General features: G+C 58.1%; 2 protein-coding genes across 2 annotated transcripts in view; one reads left to right on the forward strand and one right to left on the reverse strand.

The window, feature by feature from the left end:
- FAH (fumarylacetoacetate hydrolase) overlaps positions 1-16,274 on the forward strand; it is a 52,358-nt gene that overhangs the window by 25,953 nt on the left and 10,131 nt on the right. The window contains exon 14 of the transcript XR_013556487.2: positions 9,586-10,574. The gene's annotated coding sequence lies outside the window, so the exon portion shown is untranslated. The remainder of the gene's footprint in view (positions 1-9,585; positions 10,575-16,274) is intronic.
- CTXND1 (cortexin domain containing 1) overlaps positions 7,894-16,274 on the reverse strand; it is a 35,093-nt gene continuing 26,712 nt past the window's right edge. The window contains exons 2-3 of the mRNA XM_078449097.2: positions 9,041-9,203; positions 7,894-8,135 (exon numbers count right to left, since the gene is read on the reverse strand). Coding sequence (XP_078305223.1) covers positions 7,894-8,073 — 180 coding nt within the window. The 5' untranslated portion in view covers positions 8,074-8,135; positions 9,041-9,203. The remainder of the gene's footprint in view (positions 8,136-9,040; positions 9,204-16,274) is intronic.

The following is a 16,274-nucleotide window of genomic DNA, read 5'->3' on the forward strand; positions in this document are numbered from 1 at the left end:
TTCACAGATCCACCCCCTGAAGCCAGGGACCCGTGGAGGCTCCCTTCTGCCTCGACGTTTCAAAGCTCAAGCTCGATGTTGAAATAAAACACATTCTCTTCTCCTACCTTGACATGCTTTGATAAGGACGAGACAAAATTTCAAAGCTATCTATGGCGTTTGAGGGTTGAAAAGGGGCAACATAGCAAACTAATTTATCTTCCTTTTTTTTCAACTGAAGTTTAATTAATTAATACCCAGTGACCTGTTGCATTCGGACGTACGGTACAGGGATTCGAATCCCATATGCCACCCGGTCGTCGCGATCCCCTGTCTCACCCCACCCCCTCCCCTCTGCTGACCACCAGTCTTCTCTTTGCATCAGACACAACAGTTTGATCGCTGTACCTGAACAGTGTTGGCCGTTTCGGATCACCCCTGAAGACCTACAGATACATGACTTGTTTCACAAACGTTTTCCAAGAAAGTTTTAAGGTTTATTGCCTTCATTTCCTTGGAATCACTATTTTGTCATAGCCAGGCTTTTCGCACAACGTGGGCTTCATTGACAGACGAATCTCCGTGATTAAAAAAGTAAACCGACTTGTACTCAGAACGTACAAAAGGCAAATATTTTCAACCAAACCCTTAAGGTTAAAAATTGCAAAACTAAAGTTATCCTCTGTGCGTTTTCTGCGTTAGTTTTCTTTGATAATATTGAAACTTTCCACTAAAATGAAAGGCACGACGTAAATTGTAACTGAAGAATGTTAACGCTTCATATCAAAACTATTTAAATCAAGCTGAAATGTTTAAATTTGTTTAAAAAAAAAGTTAAATCCTTTCACGTACGTCTCATAAAAGTAACACCCTTTGCAGTCCTGGTGTTCACCCTCCCCCTCGCTGCCAAAGTAAATAATTCGTATCGCTCGTCATCTGTTAGGAAGAGATCTGTGTAGAGATCGATTGATAGGAATCAGATAATATTGTGAAATGTGCCCTCACTGCCACAAGCAGCTGTTGTGACTACCAGGCTAATTTGTGAGGGTTTCCAGAAGCACAAATCGGAAAGAGAGCAAGAAAATAGATACTTGGTACAACGGCAAAATGCCCCCAGTTGGGGCAAGAACCGATTGCTTCCGTCCTGGGCGCCGCCTCCCTGAAGCCCGCCGGCGTGTCTCACGGGAGGGGCACCGAGGGTGCAGGTTGGGTGACACCAGGCGGACTCTCCGGGGACAGAGGGGCCCCCGTGACCCCTGACGGGGATCTGTGCGTGGCCGTTTGTAATACGGTGGCCCCCGGAAGCACGAGTCCCAAGGAAGGGCCCCCTCGCCCCCCTCTCTGGGCCCCACGTCGTCTCTGGTATTTTCTGTGTAAACGAAGACACGCGTCCCTCTCGCACCTCCAGCTGGGCGGCAGAGCTGAGACCCGGCTCCGGAACTTCGAGCCTCCGGGGGAATCACGGCGCAGTGGTTGGAACTCTGGCCTTGACCCGGGGCAGGGGGCTTCTCCGGGCAGGGCTGTGCCTTACTCCTGCGTCCAAACCGCTGTCACACGGGAGCTGCTCACAAGTGTGGGGGGCGCTGTCACGTCTGGGAGCCCGGCTCCAAGGTCGTCTGGGTCATAGCAGCGCCTCACCTGGCGATCCGCGAGGAGGAAGGATGTGCTCGCAGGACGTCTGTTCCAGCTCCCGCCTCCTGGGTGTCCAGCCTCTCGGCCTGGGGTCACTGTTCCGAGTCCCCGTCTGCTTCTGGGGTGAAGCCCCACCTCTCCGCACCTCGTGGGCTCAGGGCTGTGCGGGGGGCGGGGGGCTTATCGAGCGTGACAAGGGGGGTGCCGGCCGGCTGCTTCCTTGTGTGTGGTCAGGCCGAAGGGCTGTCAGCTCTGTGGACCCCCTTGACTGTGTGTCAGACCAGAAGACGCTCCTTTTCCTGGAGGAGGGGATTCCCAGGACGAGGCAAGGCCCCTGTGTCCGGGGCAGCCGGGCGGTGGGGGGAGTGGACCACCGCACAGAAGCAGCCCAGGGGGCATCGAGGACTGCTGCTCCCGGCCCCTTTCCCGAACTCTCGAAGTCAGAAAGCTGGTTTTGGTGCACGAGCGGGGCCATGCCTGAGGTCTGCTGCAGGGAAAACCCCGAGGGCCCGATGCGGTTTCCGCCCCGTCCTCCTCTCCAGCCTTCCCTGCCCTGTCTCGTCCCGGGAGGCCACCCCTGTGGATGACATCACCCAGGCTCCTGTCCTGCGGCTCCTGGCTGGCGGGGGGCGGCAGAGGAGAAAGTGCAGAGGGAGAAAGCGGTCGGGGTGTTTGTTCTCCACACCCCCTCCCTTCTGGGCCATGGGTTTGGGGGCCTGTGTCCCCCTGTGTCCTTCCACCGTGGCTCACGGCTCCCAAAGAGAGCATGGCCACCGCCCTTGCTGGATTCGGGGGCCACTGTCCCTCCCCAGGCAAGCGGTGGCAACGGCTTCTCACTGTCCCCAGTCCTGGCTGACTCACCATCCCTGCTGGTTCTCTTAAACTCGTCTACACTTCTGCAAATAGTCCTGAAATTAAGCCGCCCTCGGTGAATGCTGGGAGTACGCGAGGGGGTGCCTGGAGCGTCCCTGCAATACTGCGGACAAAGGAGCCTGAAGGCAGGAGCCCCCCGGACTTCACTGATGCTGGGTTCCGCGGACTGGGAGGGGCCGGGCGGTGGTGCCTTGAGGACCCAGGAGACCCGATGGTTCGGGGGTGTCTGGGGCAGACAGGGGCACCGTCTCCCCTGCCTGGAAGGTCCCGGAGCCAAGGAATGGAGACAGAAGTGAATCTTCCCACTATTAAACCTAACGACCCACGTACGGAATTTCTGCTTCTCACCCTTGTCTCCTTGGACCCGGTGGCTTTGAAAATTCTTTGGGAGGCTGGGGTGCCTGGGGGCTCAGTCAGTTAAGCGTCCGACTTCGGCTCAGGTCATGATCTCACGGTCTGTGGGCTCGAGCCCCGCGTCGGGCTCTGTGCTGACGGCTCGGAGCCTGGAGCCTGCTTCCGATTCTGTGTCTCCCTCTCTCTCTGCCCCTCCCTGCTCACTCTCTCTCTCTCTCTCTCAAAAATAAATAAACATTAAAAAAATAAAAACACAACTCTTCGCGAGGGAGAGGAAGTGCGTCCCCCGGGGGTACACGGGTGTGGGTCTGTCAGGCTAGAAACCGAGATCCTCCTGTGGTCATTCGGGCTGCCTCGTGTTGAACGCGGGGGCAGAGAAGGGGCTCACCGTGCCGCCGGGGGGTCCCATCCCAGGAGCCGTGGGAAGCGGGGTTCCCTCCACACAGCCGGGGCAAGCGGCTCCCTGGGGACCCCCGTCCCGTGCCCCCCACTTCTGCAGGTCTGAGGTGGGGGCGTGAACTCGGATCCTAACAGACTCCCCGGCGACGCTGACGTTCTCTGTCCCGAGACGAGGGTCGGGCGGTGTTGCCCTAGCGTGCTCCGAGCTTCCAAACACGCCTCCACGTGAGGCCTTCAGACCCCTTCACGTTCCCTGTGGGCCTGTAGAAGCTGGCGGCCCAAGGAAGACCGGGCACCAGGAGTCTGGATCCTCCACAGATGAAGGTTTGGGAGATTCCAGCAGATAGAATACTCCCGAGAGCCAAGGGAACGCAGGAGGTGAGGGGTCGCGGAGAAGGTGCTGGAAAATGACACCACGCTTCAAGCCCCAGGCCCGGAGGGGAGGGCCGTAGCAGCTGTGCGTTATAGGAGCCGCTCCGTTTACTCACCTAGAGGGGGGTACGGTCCGGGTGGGCAGTGGGCCCAGGTCGGTATCGCCCCTCCCCCGCCCAGACAATATGGCGGCAGATGGACCTTCGTCCCCCTACGTGGAGGGCATATAATTTTTCCCCATCCAAGCAGAGTTCATGAACGGATGCTGAATGTAATAGGGGTGGGTTGTACTCGTTATGTTTTGTTCGCTCCAGAACGCTAACAGACACGAACCGCTTCACCCGGGGCTCCCAGACCATCAGGTTCTGTTGTTTTTGGCTGATGGAAGGTCCAGAGGAGAGACTGGACGGGGGAGTGTCGAGGTCAAGGTATGCGTTTCCCTCCACGCTCTTCCTGCTGGGCTGCAGTTCGGGCACAAGTCTTAACCGTCTCCCTGTGGCCACGGCTCCTGCCGGGTTCTGAGAACATTCCTTCTCCTTGCCACGTCAGGCCAAGCTGGCCACGGCTCCCCCCCGTGGCCTGTGTGGTGCTTTGCCATCCGGTGTCGCTTCCCTCAGCCCTGCCTGACCTCTGAATAGTCTTTCGTTAAGCCCTCGAAGCATAAACGCTTTGGCTGTGCCCTCTGCTTCCTGCCGGGACGCTGACTGATTCAGGGCCCAGACAGAAACCCCGCGGGAGGGAGGGAGAGCCTTAGCTGGTGACCGTCCAGGAGTGACACGCAGGGGGAAGGCTGGCAGAGCCGAGGCCGTGTGTCCCCCTGGATGCAGATGACCTGTGTGTGCCCAGGGAGCTCAGCTGGGGCACCTGTCCGCTGGCCGGGCCATGGGCCAGGGGGCCCCGCAGGTTGTCACCCATCACAGGACCAGTCCACAGGACCGGTCCTCAGCGGCGAGACCGCGGGGCGGGAAACCACACCGGCTTGGCAGTCCTCTCCGGCTGGTGTTGGAAGCAGGACGGGCCCCTTTAAGGTTGGGTTGACCTCGAGGTCTGGGATGATGTTTGGGCGAGGGAGACCCGCGTCTCTCGATTCAATAAAACCACGTAGACGCGAGCAACTAGTTGGAAAAGACCCAACAGAGACGGTGAAATTGATGCTGCGAGCTGGTGAAGCTCGTGGCCCGTTGCTCAGGTCGGCCTGTCTGTGCGTCCTCAGGGGCCGTGTTTCCCCCGCTGACTGTCGTCCTGGTGTCCTGCTTCTGCCCGTTTTTGTTACCCCCCCTGCACTCCGTCGCACCGCCCACCATGCAGGTGGCCCCAGACACCACGCGAAAGGGGTTGTGTGTCAGACTTTACTGAGGGTTTGGAGTAACGGGGAGGGATTGTAGCAGAGCCCTTCTCCCGTTCTGTGCGGCGGGGAGTTTCTGTCTGGTCCCAGTTTCCCTTAAGCCTCGAGCTGTGGCCAGCTCCACAGGCCTCTCTCTCTCTGCTTCCATTCCCTCTCTGCCAGCTTCCAGTCTTCAAAAACGCTGCTCATTTCTTTTGCGGGACGGTTTCTCTCTCCATCCACAACCCCAGAGCTCACCTCAACTAGCCAGGAACTGGCTCAGACGATCTGATCGCAGAAGATCCCCCTCCTCCTCCCGTAGCATTAGGGAGTAGCGGCAGATGCCCGGAGTTCCCCTTAACGGGGCCAAAGGCTTAGACAGGCGTCCCTGGCCTACGGCTTTCTTAGGTGGAGGGGGTGTGGTTTGAACATTTATTCCCCGCTGTCCTGAGCGAGCTCTCGGCCTTCGTCACCTGCATCTCCTGGCACATGAAGAACAGGGAAAATGAAAGCGATCCAAGCACATTCCCATTAGGAAATGGGAATGTGGACAATGCACCAGACGGCTCGTCCACGGCCACCGAGAGGGTAACGGGGAAGGCCGTGGCAGCGGGCTCCAGAGGTAATGTTAGGAGAGAGTAGGGTTTTAGATTATGTAGCTGATGACATTTCTAAGGAGTATATCTTGCATTCGGGCAAGGGTCAGAAGAGGGCGTATGGATACACAGTGAAAATCGCTGTTTGACGGGAGGCTTGGATGGGGCGTGAGTTTTTTATTTTTCATCTTTTCTGAAATATTCTTCCCTCTTGCCACCAAAACCAAACAACAACAACAACAACAAACCAGTCCAGAGAGACGGTGGGAAACACCCACAGATGTTAAGTGTGGAAAAGAGGGAGGTGGGGCCAGGGACCCCGGGGGCCGTGCTTCTCTAACTCCCGTGTGCCCGGCCGGCACTCAGCGGGTCTCGCCCACAGGTTCCTGGGCGCCACCCCCCAGGGACGCTGGCCCCGCAGGTCTGGGGTGGGGCCCGGGTTCTGGATTCCCAGCATGCTCCTCACCTCTGGAGATGCACTCTGTCTCTCACCACAGTTGGGGTGGCACGGCCCTAGGGCGCCTGATCGTCACTCCTGCGGATTCTGAAGTACCTCCAGCCAAGGCCTTCCAGAACTTTCTTTGCTCCTGGGGCTTGCTATTAACTGACGGGGAGATGGCGCTCATTCACGCTGCAAATCCATGCTGATGTGCTTTTGACAGAAGTGCGTGTCTCTGAGGCAGGCTGCACAGTGAAGGCTGCTGCTGGGCCTGGGGCAATGCACAAGGTCCTTGCTCTAGATCCTTCTCTCAGACAGAGCCTCCGGCGCATCTGGGCTGGCCGCCTCTCCCAGCTGTCCCTTTGTGCGTCCCACCTAGCGTGTGCGTGCGTGTGTGGGGGGAGGACAGCCGGACAGGCCCCGGAACGTGCCTGAACAGCCGTGGTCTTGTTCATTTTCGGGGTCACCTGGTGGTGACGGTGCTTTGGAAGCCTGTTGCCCAGGTGGCCCGGGTTGCAGGGGGGCCCGGAGCGGGGATGCCGGTGAGGGGAAGGGAGCATTGGGTTTCCCCACAGGTGCAGGTCTGTCCCTGGGGGGTGGCCGGCCACCCCTTGCAGGGACGGCATAGATGCCTGGGAGGAAGGGGCTTCAGGCAGTCCAGCCTAACTGCATACCGTATGTTCTTAAACATACGACAATGACAGTTGTGTAAATCGATAGACACCATATCCCTTGAGGTCAGGTGCTGGAAGAGGTTGCTGTGAGTGTCCCTTTGACCAGGGGTCCTGGCCGGGAGATTTGGCTTTGGAAGCGGCCCCGGGAGGTTGAGGAGCTTCCAGGGTTCCAGGCTCTGCGGGGAGGGGGTCCCAGAGCCCCCGCGCTCCCGGCTCAGGCCCCTGGCTTCTCCCCGGGGTGGGGGAGTCAAGGAGTGCTCCTTCGTTCCGTCCTCATGACAACCTTGTGAGGTAGACGTCACTCCCTCGTGTCACAGGTGAGGGAATTGGGGCTCAGAGAGGCTGACCGAGCTGTTGGGGGTCCTGTAGCGAGGAAGGAACGGGGCCGGGATTCGGGACCAGCATTGCGGACTCCGTGGTCACAGATGTGGGTGACGGCCGAGGGGGGGCTGATGGGATGGGAGGAGGCGGCACAACGTCGTGCGTATGTGTGAATTGGGCTATTTAAAAAGACGTGTAAAAAGAGCCTGGGAGAAATATATCAAAATGGTGGCTTTGGGGAGGTGGGATTATAGGTGTTATTTTCCCCTTTCCTTCTATTTTTCTGTATTTTCCCAAGCTCCCAAGATGCACATTTCATCTATGACAGGAAAAATAGACCCCCCTGTGTTTTAGTTAAAAAAAAAAAAAATACTGCCCGGAAGCAGCCCTGTGCCTTGTGAGAACGCTGGCCTCCACCTGCACACCCACCGGCCTCCGGGCCGGACTCGGGGTCAGGGGGCTGGCGCGAGTGCTGCTTTGCATGTTAAGGGCAGACGGTGTCCCCACAGCGAGGGCTCTGTTGCGTGATGGTGCGTGTCTGCCCCGGATCCCCTCCCAGAAGGTGCGCAGGAGCCAGGGACGGGGGCCACCCCGTCGTCCCACACTGAGTCCCCGCGAGGGACCTCCTCCGCGGGCCTCCGGGGCCCGTGCCGTTGGCACGTCCAGGCTGGGCCACCCTCGAGCCCCCCTTGGCACCCCGCTCACTTCCCTCTGGGGCTCCAGAGGGAGCAGCGAACCGCCTACATCCCGGCTCCACGGGCTTGCGGGCGGACAGCCGGGGGACATGGGGTGGCCAGGGGACACGGGGCGGCCAGGGGACTCGGGAGTGGCCGGGGGACTCGGGCGGCCGGGGGACACAGGGCAGCCGGGGGACTCGGGCGGCCAGGGGACACGGGGCGGCCGGGGGACTCGGGGTCCCCCGGCCGCGCCTCAGTCATCCAGGTGCTGCTCCTCCCAGGTGGACGTGGGGATGGCGCTGTACGGGTCCATGATGACCTTGGCGCAGCGAATGATCATGACCACGAGGAAGAGGCAGAGGAAGACGAAGCAGGCCAGGGTCAGCCCTTTGTCCACGTCCACGAAGACGGGCTCGGGCGTGGGCTCCTCCATGTCGGGGCTGCGGCTGCGGGCTCCTCCTCCAGCCCGGGGTCGACAGGTACCATTTTCCACGCCTGCGGGGAGCCAGGGCTGTGGGGAGGCAGGGCCACAGTCCGGCCTGCCGGGGCGGGGGGAGGGGGGTCACGGCCCTGGAGCGACCCCTCGCCGCCCGGCCCCTCCTGAGGGCGTGAGGGGCCCAGGGCACACGCGTCCTCCCCGGGACCCAAAGGCCAACCTCGTGGGCGACCGCGGTCTGTGGCGGGGCCCGTGCCGCCCGGGCAGCGGGGACAGGTGACCGAGGACGGAGCTCCCACACTTGTTCCTGCCGCCCGGCCCCGGGGAGGGCGATGTCATGACGCCTCCGGGTCTGCCCGGCGCCGACCCGGGGCGCTCAGAGCGGTGCAGGAACGAGGTCACGAGTGAGTTCGCTGCAGCAGCAGAAGCCGTTTGGCAGCGGAATGTTGAGCGGAACGTATGGACGGACCGCACAGGCCCCCCTGCACCGGACGGGGTCCCACGGAGGGTCTGCGCCCTCCCCCCACTGAGGGACAGGGGCGGAAGCCACAGGGGTCGTCGGAAGACCCGGTTGGGCGATCACAGGGACCCGCCTTGCGGGGGAATGTCAGATGACCGTCCCGCACGCCTTCACCTCCCTGCTGCGGGCGGTGACGAGGCCAGCGCGGTCAGGCCGTGTCCCAGGTGGGGATGCGCTCTGTGGTCCCTGGCCCCCGGGGCGGGGGGCCGTGCTCTGACGAAGGGGGTCTCCCCAGGGCAGGGCTGCTGTCCCTGCACACGTGGCCTCCGCAGGCCTCTCCCTCCGCTGGCAGGAGGCAGAGTGGGGACCAGTCTCCCCCGTCCCTCCGGACTTCAGGACCACACGGAGGTGAGCCTCGGGCCGGCGGGTCCCGGCACATCCATCACCGCTGGTGACCGTTCGTCCCCCTCGCTCAGATTCCCCCCGTCCCCAGAGGGCACTGACCTGCCGGTCGGAGCGGTCACCACGTCAGAAGGGCTGCCGGGTGGCCCGAACTCTGGGTCAGGCTGCTCTGGGAGGGCGGGGGGTGGGTGGCCGGACGTGACCGCGGGGAGCCAGCGACAGCGGTGGCCTTTCACTCAGTCGCGGGCACCTGTGCGGGTGGCAGCTGCAACAGAAGAGGACGAGAGCCCGTCACTTCCTGGGACACGCGGCCCTGGTGCCACCTGGTCTGGCAGGAAGGGCTGACCCGGTGGCTCTTCACCGGGCACGGTGCCGGGGCCGAAGGCTTTATTCTAGTGCTGCTTTTTCAATCTCCTTCTTTCTTTCAAAAGCTATAGCATTTCAGGGGCGCCTGGGTGGCTCAGTCGGTTAAGCCTCTGACTCTTGATCTCAGCTCAGGTCTCGATCTCGGGGTCATGAGTTCAAGCCCACATTGGGCTCCGTGCTGGGCGTGAAGCATTTATTAATAAATAAAATAAAAATTACAGCGTTTTACAATTTCTCGTAAAGTATACGTCACGTAAGATTTTCCACGGTGTGCATTTCAGGGGCACTAAGGACACCGGCAGCGTTGGGCCACCCACCAGCCCCACCGTCCGCCTCCCGAAGTCTTCATCCTGCAAAACTGAAACTCGGTCGCCATTAAACAGCCGGCCCCCGGCACCCACCACCTCCTTTCTGTCTCGGTGCACTTGGCTCCTCTCGGGACCTCACGGGAGTGGATGCTGCAGCCTCTGTCCCTTTCTGGCGGCTCACTTCAGTCGGCATCGTGTCCACCAGGCTCATCCTGCGGTGGCAGCCGTCGGGCCCTCCTTCCTTGCTAAGCTGGGTAATATTCCGCTCCGTTCCTCCACGGACGGGTAGGTGGGCTGCTTCCAGCCCTTGGCCGTTGCGGACGATGCTGCCGCGAATCCGTGCGCGCGGATGTCTCCTGGGGGCCCCGCTTCGATGCCTTGAGGTGCGTAGATCCAGAGCCGAATGGCCGGATCGTTGCTATTCTAGTCTGTTGTTACCTCTTACCCGTTTTTCGCTCGGATTTTTGGTCTCTTTCTTGACCGTGGAAGCACAGAGTTGAGATTAATATTTTATTTGTTCGTCTGATTTTTATCTCCTATTTGTGACTCTTCCTTTATCCCTGAGTCCTACTCCTGTGTCTCCGTTGTCTTCCTCCGCCCGATTTTCGTGACTAGTATTAGCCTTTGGTTGTTTCTCTGTTCTTGGCTGTGCTTACGTTTCTGTAACTGAACTGTCAACGTTCGATGTCCTTTTGTTCCCAGTCATTACAGGTGAAGGAACTGGGGAGGCTCATCCCAATTTCCACCTTCTTTCCCTGTTCTTTACGTTGTAGCCGGTTCTGTTATGTCACCCTTCCGTACTGTTTTTTAATCTGCGTTTTCCGGTTCGACACATTCAGTGCTCACCTGGGCCTGCGGCTGGGGTTGCCCATCAGCGCAGATGTTCTCCAGCACGACTCTCAGGAAGGAAGGGCTCGTGGGGACAATACTCCCTTCGGTCTTACCTGTTGGCTTCTTTGAAGGTAATGTGCCTGTGTCTCCGACTGCCTTAAAGGTCTTCCCTCTGTCTTTGGTTCCCTGTGGATGGTCTGGGCGTGCTTTTGTCTGTATTCCCCTCTTCAAACACTCGTCTGTCCTGTTCTCTCTCTTTCCCCTTTCCGGCTCTCCAAGTACACATAGGCCTTTTCATTATGTCAGTTTGTCTGTTACACTTTATTTCTGTGTTTGTTTTTCTTTTTATGCTGTTGTCTGAATGCTTTCTACTGAACCAGCTTCCGGTCCGCTCATCTTCTCTCCTGCTGTATCCAATTAGCTGCTAGATCTATCTATTCAAATGTTCATTTAAGCCATACTTTTCAGTTGTATAATTTCCATGTGAACCTTTAAAAAAATGTTCCAGCTCTCCAGTGGGATTTTCCTCCTTGTTAGCTACTATCTTGAACACAACTCATCACTATTTTTTAAAGACCACATCTGATAACTCTAATGTCTAGCTCATCCGTGGGTTTGCTTGTACAGTTTTTTCTTTCTTTTGGTTCAGTTTCTTTTTTTCTTTTTAATTGTTTTTAACATTTATTCAGTTTTGAGAGCGAGAGAACGTGGGAGGGGCGGAAAGACAAAGGATCCGAAGCAGGCTCTGTGCTGTGAGCACAGAGCCCCATGCGGGGCTCAAACTCAGAAAGTGTGAGATCACAACCTGAGCCGAAATCAGGAGTCGGCTGCTTAACCTTAAGACTGAACCACCCAGGCGCCCCTGTTGATGTCTTGATACATCTATGATAGAAATTTCACTGGGATGCCAAGCACTGATAGAACAATTGTCGTGGCTCTGGATGGCATTACCCTCGGGTACAGGAGGCTTACCGCTTTCTCTGGGAAGCAGCTAGAATTTAGGCAGGTGAGCTAATCCAATATGGAACTGAGCTCACTCAGCTGGGGTTCACGTCTCGTTAACCAGGCTAGTGACCACGTCTGCTTCGACAACACTTCTGCGGTCTCGCGCTCCGGGGTTCTAGATCGAGAGGCTGGAGTTTCCCTGGGCCGTTTCTTGTTGGCATGCCTTGAATTTAGATTTCGTCTTCAGGGCCTTGAGACAGGTGAGTAGCGTGTGAGGTGAACTGCTCAGAATTATCCAGCCGCTGATGCTTGAATCTCTGCGAGGGCAGGAAACCTGACGGCGCTGGTCGTTAGCTGACGGCCACTCGTGATTCCGCGGGAGCCCCGGCCTGGCGGGGAGGACGCCTGTGTCTGGTCAGAGTTCTCCTGCTCCTTTGCGCCGGGATTTCGAAAGATGGTCACTGTTGCAGCATTGTGGGGACGGTAAAAAAGGGACAACAAAGCGAACGTCAGTATTGCAGTGGTCACCACCATCACGGTCTGAATCTGTGTCGCCAAATACTCCGAGGCCATTGAAAAGGAGCGCACACACACACACACACGCACAAATGAGGGCCAAGAAATTTTGCCAAGTGAAAGAGTGGAGGACCAGTCCTTCAAATATGACAGAGTTCGTGGGAAGTAAAAAGAACCTTTGAAGGTCGATATGGATGCACGCACGTGTCGGGGGCGGGAGGTTGGTGCCCTGCTCACGGCTCGGCCAAGACCCGCTCCTGCTTTAATTGCTCCGGGGGTTTAAGACCAGTGCAAACGATGTTGTAATTAGTGCCTACATCCCATCGTGCAGAATCTGTACCTATTACCTGAGCATATTTGCTTTGTCTTTTCCCCCCAAAGTACACCCGTCTCCTGCAACCGCTGACCCACAGAAGCAATCCAGCTACCCTGCAGAAACACCACCTTGAGGGTGGTGTGCATCTTCCTTTCCAGGCATCCACAGAAATCCTAGAGTTCCTCGAACCGTACCCTGAAAACACATCTATCTCACACGCAAAGACACTGGAATATGGGGAGCAGGAGGTCTCTCGGAGTCTCGGAGCAGTGAGAGCTGAACTTGGAGGCAGCCCGCCTTTCTGGCCCGGCCAGGCCTGTGCCGTGGGCTCTGGGGGCTCTCAGGGAAGGAGGGATGTGCCGGACGCTCACGGCAGGACTCGGTCCGGCCTCAGACACAGACTCTGCGATCCCAGGCCCAGGATCCGCCGTAAGTTCTCATCAGATGCCCTGCACAGGTTGCAGAGGTCAGACCTCGGAGAAGCTGCCTTTGGACCACCTCTGTCTTGTCTGGGGCCGGGACGAGGGGCTCTCGAACCCTGCGGCATGCCCCAGATTATCCGTGTTTTCTGGATCCTTCTGGCTGGGATGAACGCCAAGGATGTGCACTCAGAAAAACAGATTCGCCTTTCCGCCCTCCAGATGGAGTGTGCTCATTAACCTTAATTACCGGGCAGGCGCGTTCCCTCCGGCTCCATTGCAGAGAGAGGACGCGACACCCAGGAGAGAGTGGAACGCAGAGCTCAGCCGTGCTGTGGGAGCTGAGGAGCCGGCCCCCCCGGAGGCCCGCTCAGGGGTCCCCAGCATCACGGAGTTGTCCTTGAGCACGGAGCCTGCACCAGCCAAGGGGTCCATCTGCCACCTTCTTGGGGAGGCGGGAGGTGAACCGGCTTCAGAGTCAGGGATTCTGGGTGGGAATGAGCCTCCAGGGAAATGGCTCTGGGCTCCCCGGCACACTTAGCCCAGCGCGCGGTCTTGGGATGGCGGGCTGGTGGCTCCAAATGGAGGCGAGTCCTGCCCAAATGCCACGGTCCAAATATAGAACCTGGAGGTAAGTATCTCAGTCGGGGCTTTAGGGAAAACTAGCAACAAGGGTACACAGATCCGCGATTCGCGTGTACATTCGTGTCCCAGCCCGGGGCTGGGGTAGAACACTCAGGCCTCGCCGTCTGGGCCGGTGGGTTTCTTCGTCTCTGCGCCCGTGTGTGTCTTCGTCCGCTGGGGGGGACGCGAGCAACAGAATGCCAGCTTCTCCCAGTTCTGGAGGCTGGAAGTCCCGGGGGAGGATCTGGCGGGTTTGTTTCTTCCTGGTTTGTAGACGGTCACCTTGTCACGGCGGCCCTGCCTCAGTGTGTGCGCGCAAAGAGAAGGAGACCGCTCTCTCTTCTCTGTGTAAGGCCACCGTCTTATCAGAGTAGGACCCTGACCTTTACGAACTCATCTGACCTCCTGAAAGCCCTCCCTCATCGCACTGGGTGTCAGGACTCCAACAAATGAATTTGGGGGCGGGGGGCACAATTCGGTCCGTGGCCACGTATGAGTTCCCCGGGGAAGGGTCCGAGTCTGACGGGGGGGCACAGGGCGGCCTGGGGCCGGGCCAGGCCCGCACCCTGCGGGGGGTTGGCAGATGTCCGGAAGGTGAGGACCAGTGTCTGGCTGTGGTCCCGCAGACACCGATAGTAAGAGGACGGGGTGACTGGGACAGCCGCTTATTGTTGCGGGGAGAAACGGCGGGCCGTGCGGACTCGGGGAGCTCACGCAGATGCGCGGATGGGAGCTGCTCACGTGCCAGCACCAGCCGCTTCTGTAAATAGAAGAGCCATTGGGAAAGAGCCACCGGGAAAGAGCCATTGGGAAAGCCGAGTCAGGGTCACGTCCCCAGATGGCAGACGGGTTACATGCACGGCGTGTGCTCAGGACAGAGCAGTCATCCGGTGTCTTAACCTCACACCAGTCACATTGTCCTGCGTGCCTCTACTTGGTGGCCTCCCTCCTCTGTCAGGGGGATTAGCAGGCTGGTCAGAGGGAGGGATGGGTGCGTGTTCAGAGATGATTAAGACGGTGACTTCTTCCAGATGGACGAGAGGCGTGGAGGGGATAGGACCCATGCAATACTGCGGTTACGACTTGTCTCCCGATATTCATCCGTTCACTTAGAAACAGAGTGCGCGAAAGCGGGGAGGGACAGAGAGAGAGCGAGAGAATCCCAAGCAGATTCCGCATCGTCAGCAAGGCCTTCCAATATTGAAACCTCTCTAATCTCTAAGGAACCTTCCAGAACATGGAGGCAGAATGAAGCAGCGGTGTTTTGGATAAAAGGCAAGAGAACACGTCTGCCAAGAGCACGCCTCGTCACCGCGCCGTGCCTTGATAAGCCCTCGCACGGTTCTGCGGTGTCATTCTGTGATAGATGCTGCTGCGGCTGGTGTCCCTCGGGTCTGGGGTTCCCTTCATGCAGCGAGCTCAGCTCCCAGCCTCCGCGCGGCTTGCTCCCGGCAGCCACATCTACGGTTTCTTACCAGTCAGCCCTGGGGTTACTGCAGCTGCTCCCTCCCGTGCGTGCAGAGAGCTGGGCGTCCCCGGGAGCTTACGACACCCGTGCCCTCAAGGGCCCTCCGCCCCTCCAGATTGCAGAAGATGCTACCATCAGGACATTCGCTGTCAGGAAAGCGTGTGCTGGACGGGAGGCGCCAGGGGTGGGACCGGACCGCCTTCTGCCCGTGCCGATCAGATTAGCTGGGTGGCTCTGGGATTCCCCCAGCCATCTCAGCAGAAGCCAGGAACAGAAATGACATCCTCCAGAAAAGACCTTTGGAAGACTGTCCCGTGGAGTAGGGTGAAGCCCTGTGACACACATGGGCAATACACACAGGCTTTGAGGCTATTATACCAGTAGAAACGCTACCAGCGTGGGCCGAAAAGGACAGAGAAGGACTGGATGAAAGGCGGCTGCTGGGCTCTCAAACTTCTACAGGCAGAACACAGGCTGGTAGGGACAGTTGCCATCAACGTGTCCCACCCTTCGGGAACACAGCAGGATGATCCTTAAGGCAAGGGCCTGGGCCCAGAGGGCTACAGATTATTCCCAGGCCCTGAAAACGAATGGCTTTCCTGGTGGAGTTTTAAAATGGCTCGGACGGGTGACTCCTTTCTTTAATTCGTTTTCTCTTTTGAAATGGAAATGTGTGTAACTGTTATCCTGTGCCTGTCCCACCAGTGTATTGTTGGAGCGGATAACTCATTTTCTGAGTCCCCACAGGTAGAAAGGGATTTGCCCCAGGATGGATCATATGCAGAATATCACCAACACCTAATTTAGACAGTCGAGAAAAGATTTTGGGTTCGGGTTGATGGTGTAATGGGTTGGAGTGGGGTGAACACATACAGGATGGACTGGAATCTTTGGAGGCCAGAGAGTGGGCTGCAGGAGGCTGAGTAATGGCCCCCCAAGAAATCCATAGTGAATCTTTGGAACCTGCAAATGTCACCTTAAGTAGCAAAACAAACTTTGCAGATGTGATTGAGTTAAGGGTCTCGAGATGGGGGGATTCTCCTGGGTTTTCTGGGCCACACGGAATCACAGTTGTCCTTGCAAGAGCGACGCGGGGGCAGCTCTTGACTGTAGCGGGGAAGGAAACATGGCCGTGGAAGCAGAGAGGGGCGATGGGGCCAAGAATGGGCTCTCCCAGAAGCCACCGGAAAGAACCAGCCTCAATTCCTGCCCCCGGCCCCAGACTCATTTTGGACTTCTGACCTCCAGGACTGGAGCAGCCTGCAATTATGTGGTTCCAAAACACCCAGGCTTGCAGCAATTTTGTGCACAGGCAAGAGGAAGTCACAATCCTTTTGATTCTGACATCCGGTCTCTAAAAGGCATAAGGCTATTTTTGCTTTCTTTCCCCATGATTGGAGAACCGGAAACCAACCAACCAAGGGCACACAAGAACACGATGTCTGGCTACTGGACGAGGGGTGACTCACGAGTAGGCTGTCAGAAAAATAAGCTTCCTTAAAAAGGAAGTGAAAGCCAAAGCGAGGGGGAATGTGTATACCGG

This window comes from Panthera onca, chromosome B3 (genome assembly GCF_046562875.1).
Source record: "Panthera onca isolate mPanOnc1 chromosome B3, mPanOnc1 haplotype 2, whole genome shotgun sequence".
In the NCBI taxonomy this organism is placed as follows: domain Eukaryota; kingdom Metazoa; phylum Chordata; class Mammalia; order Carnivora; family Felidae; genus Panthera; species Panthera onca.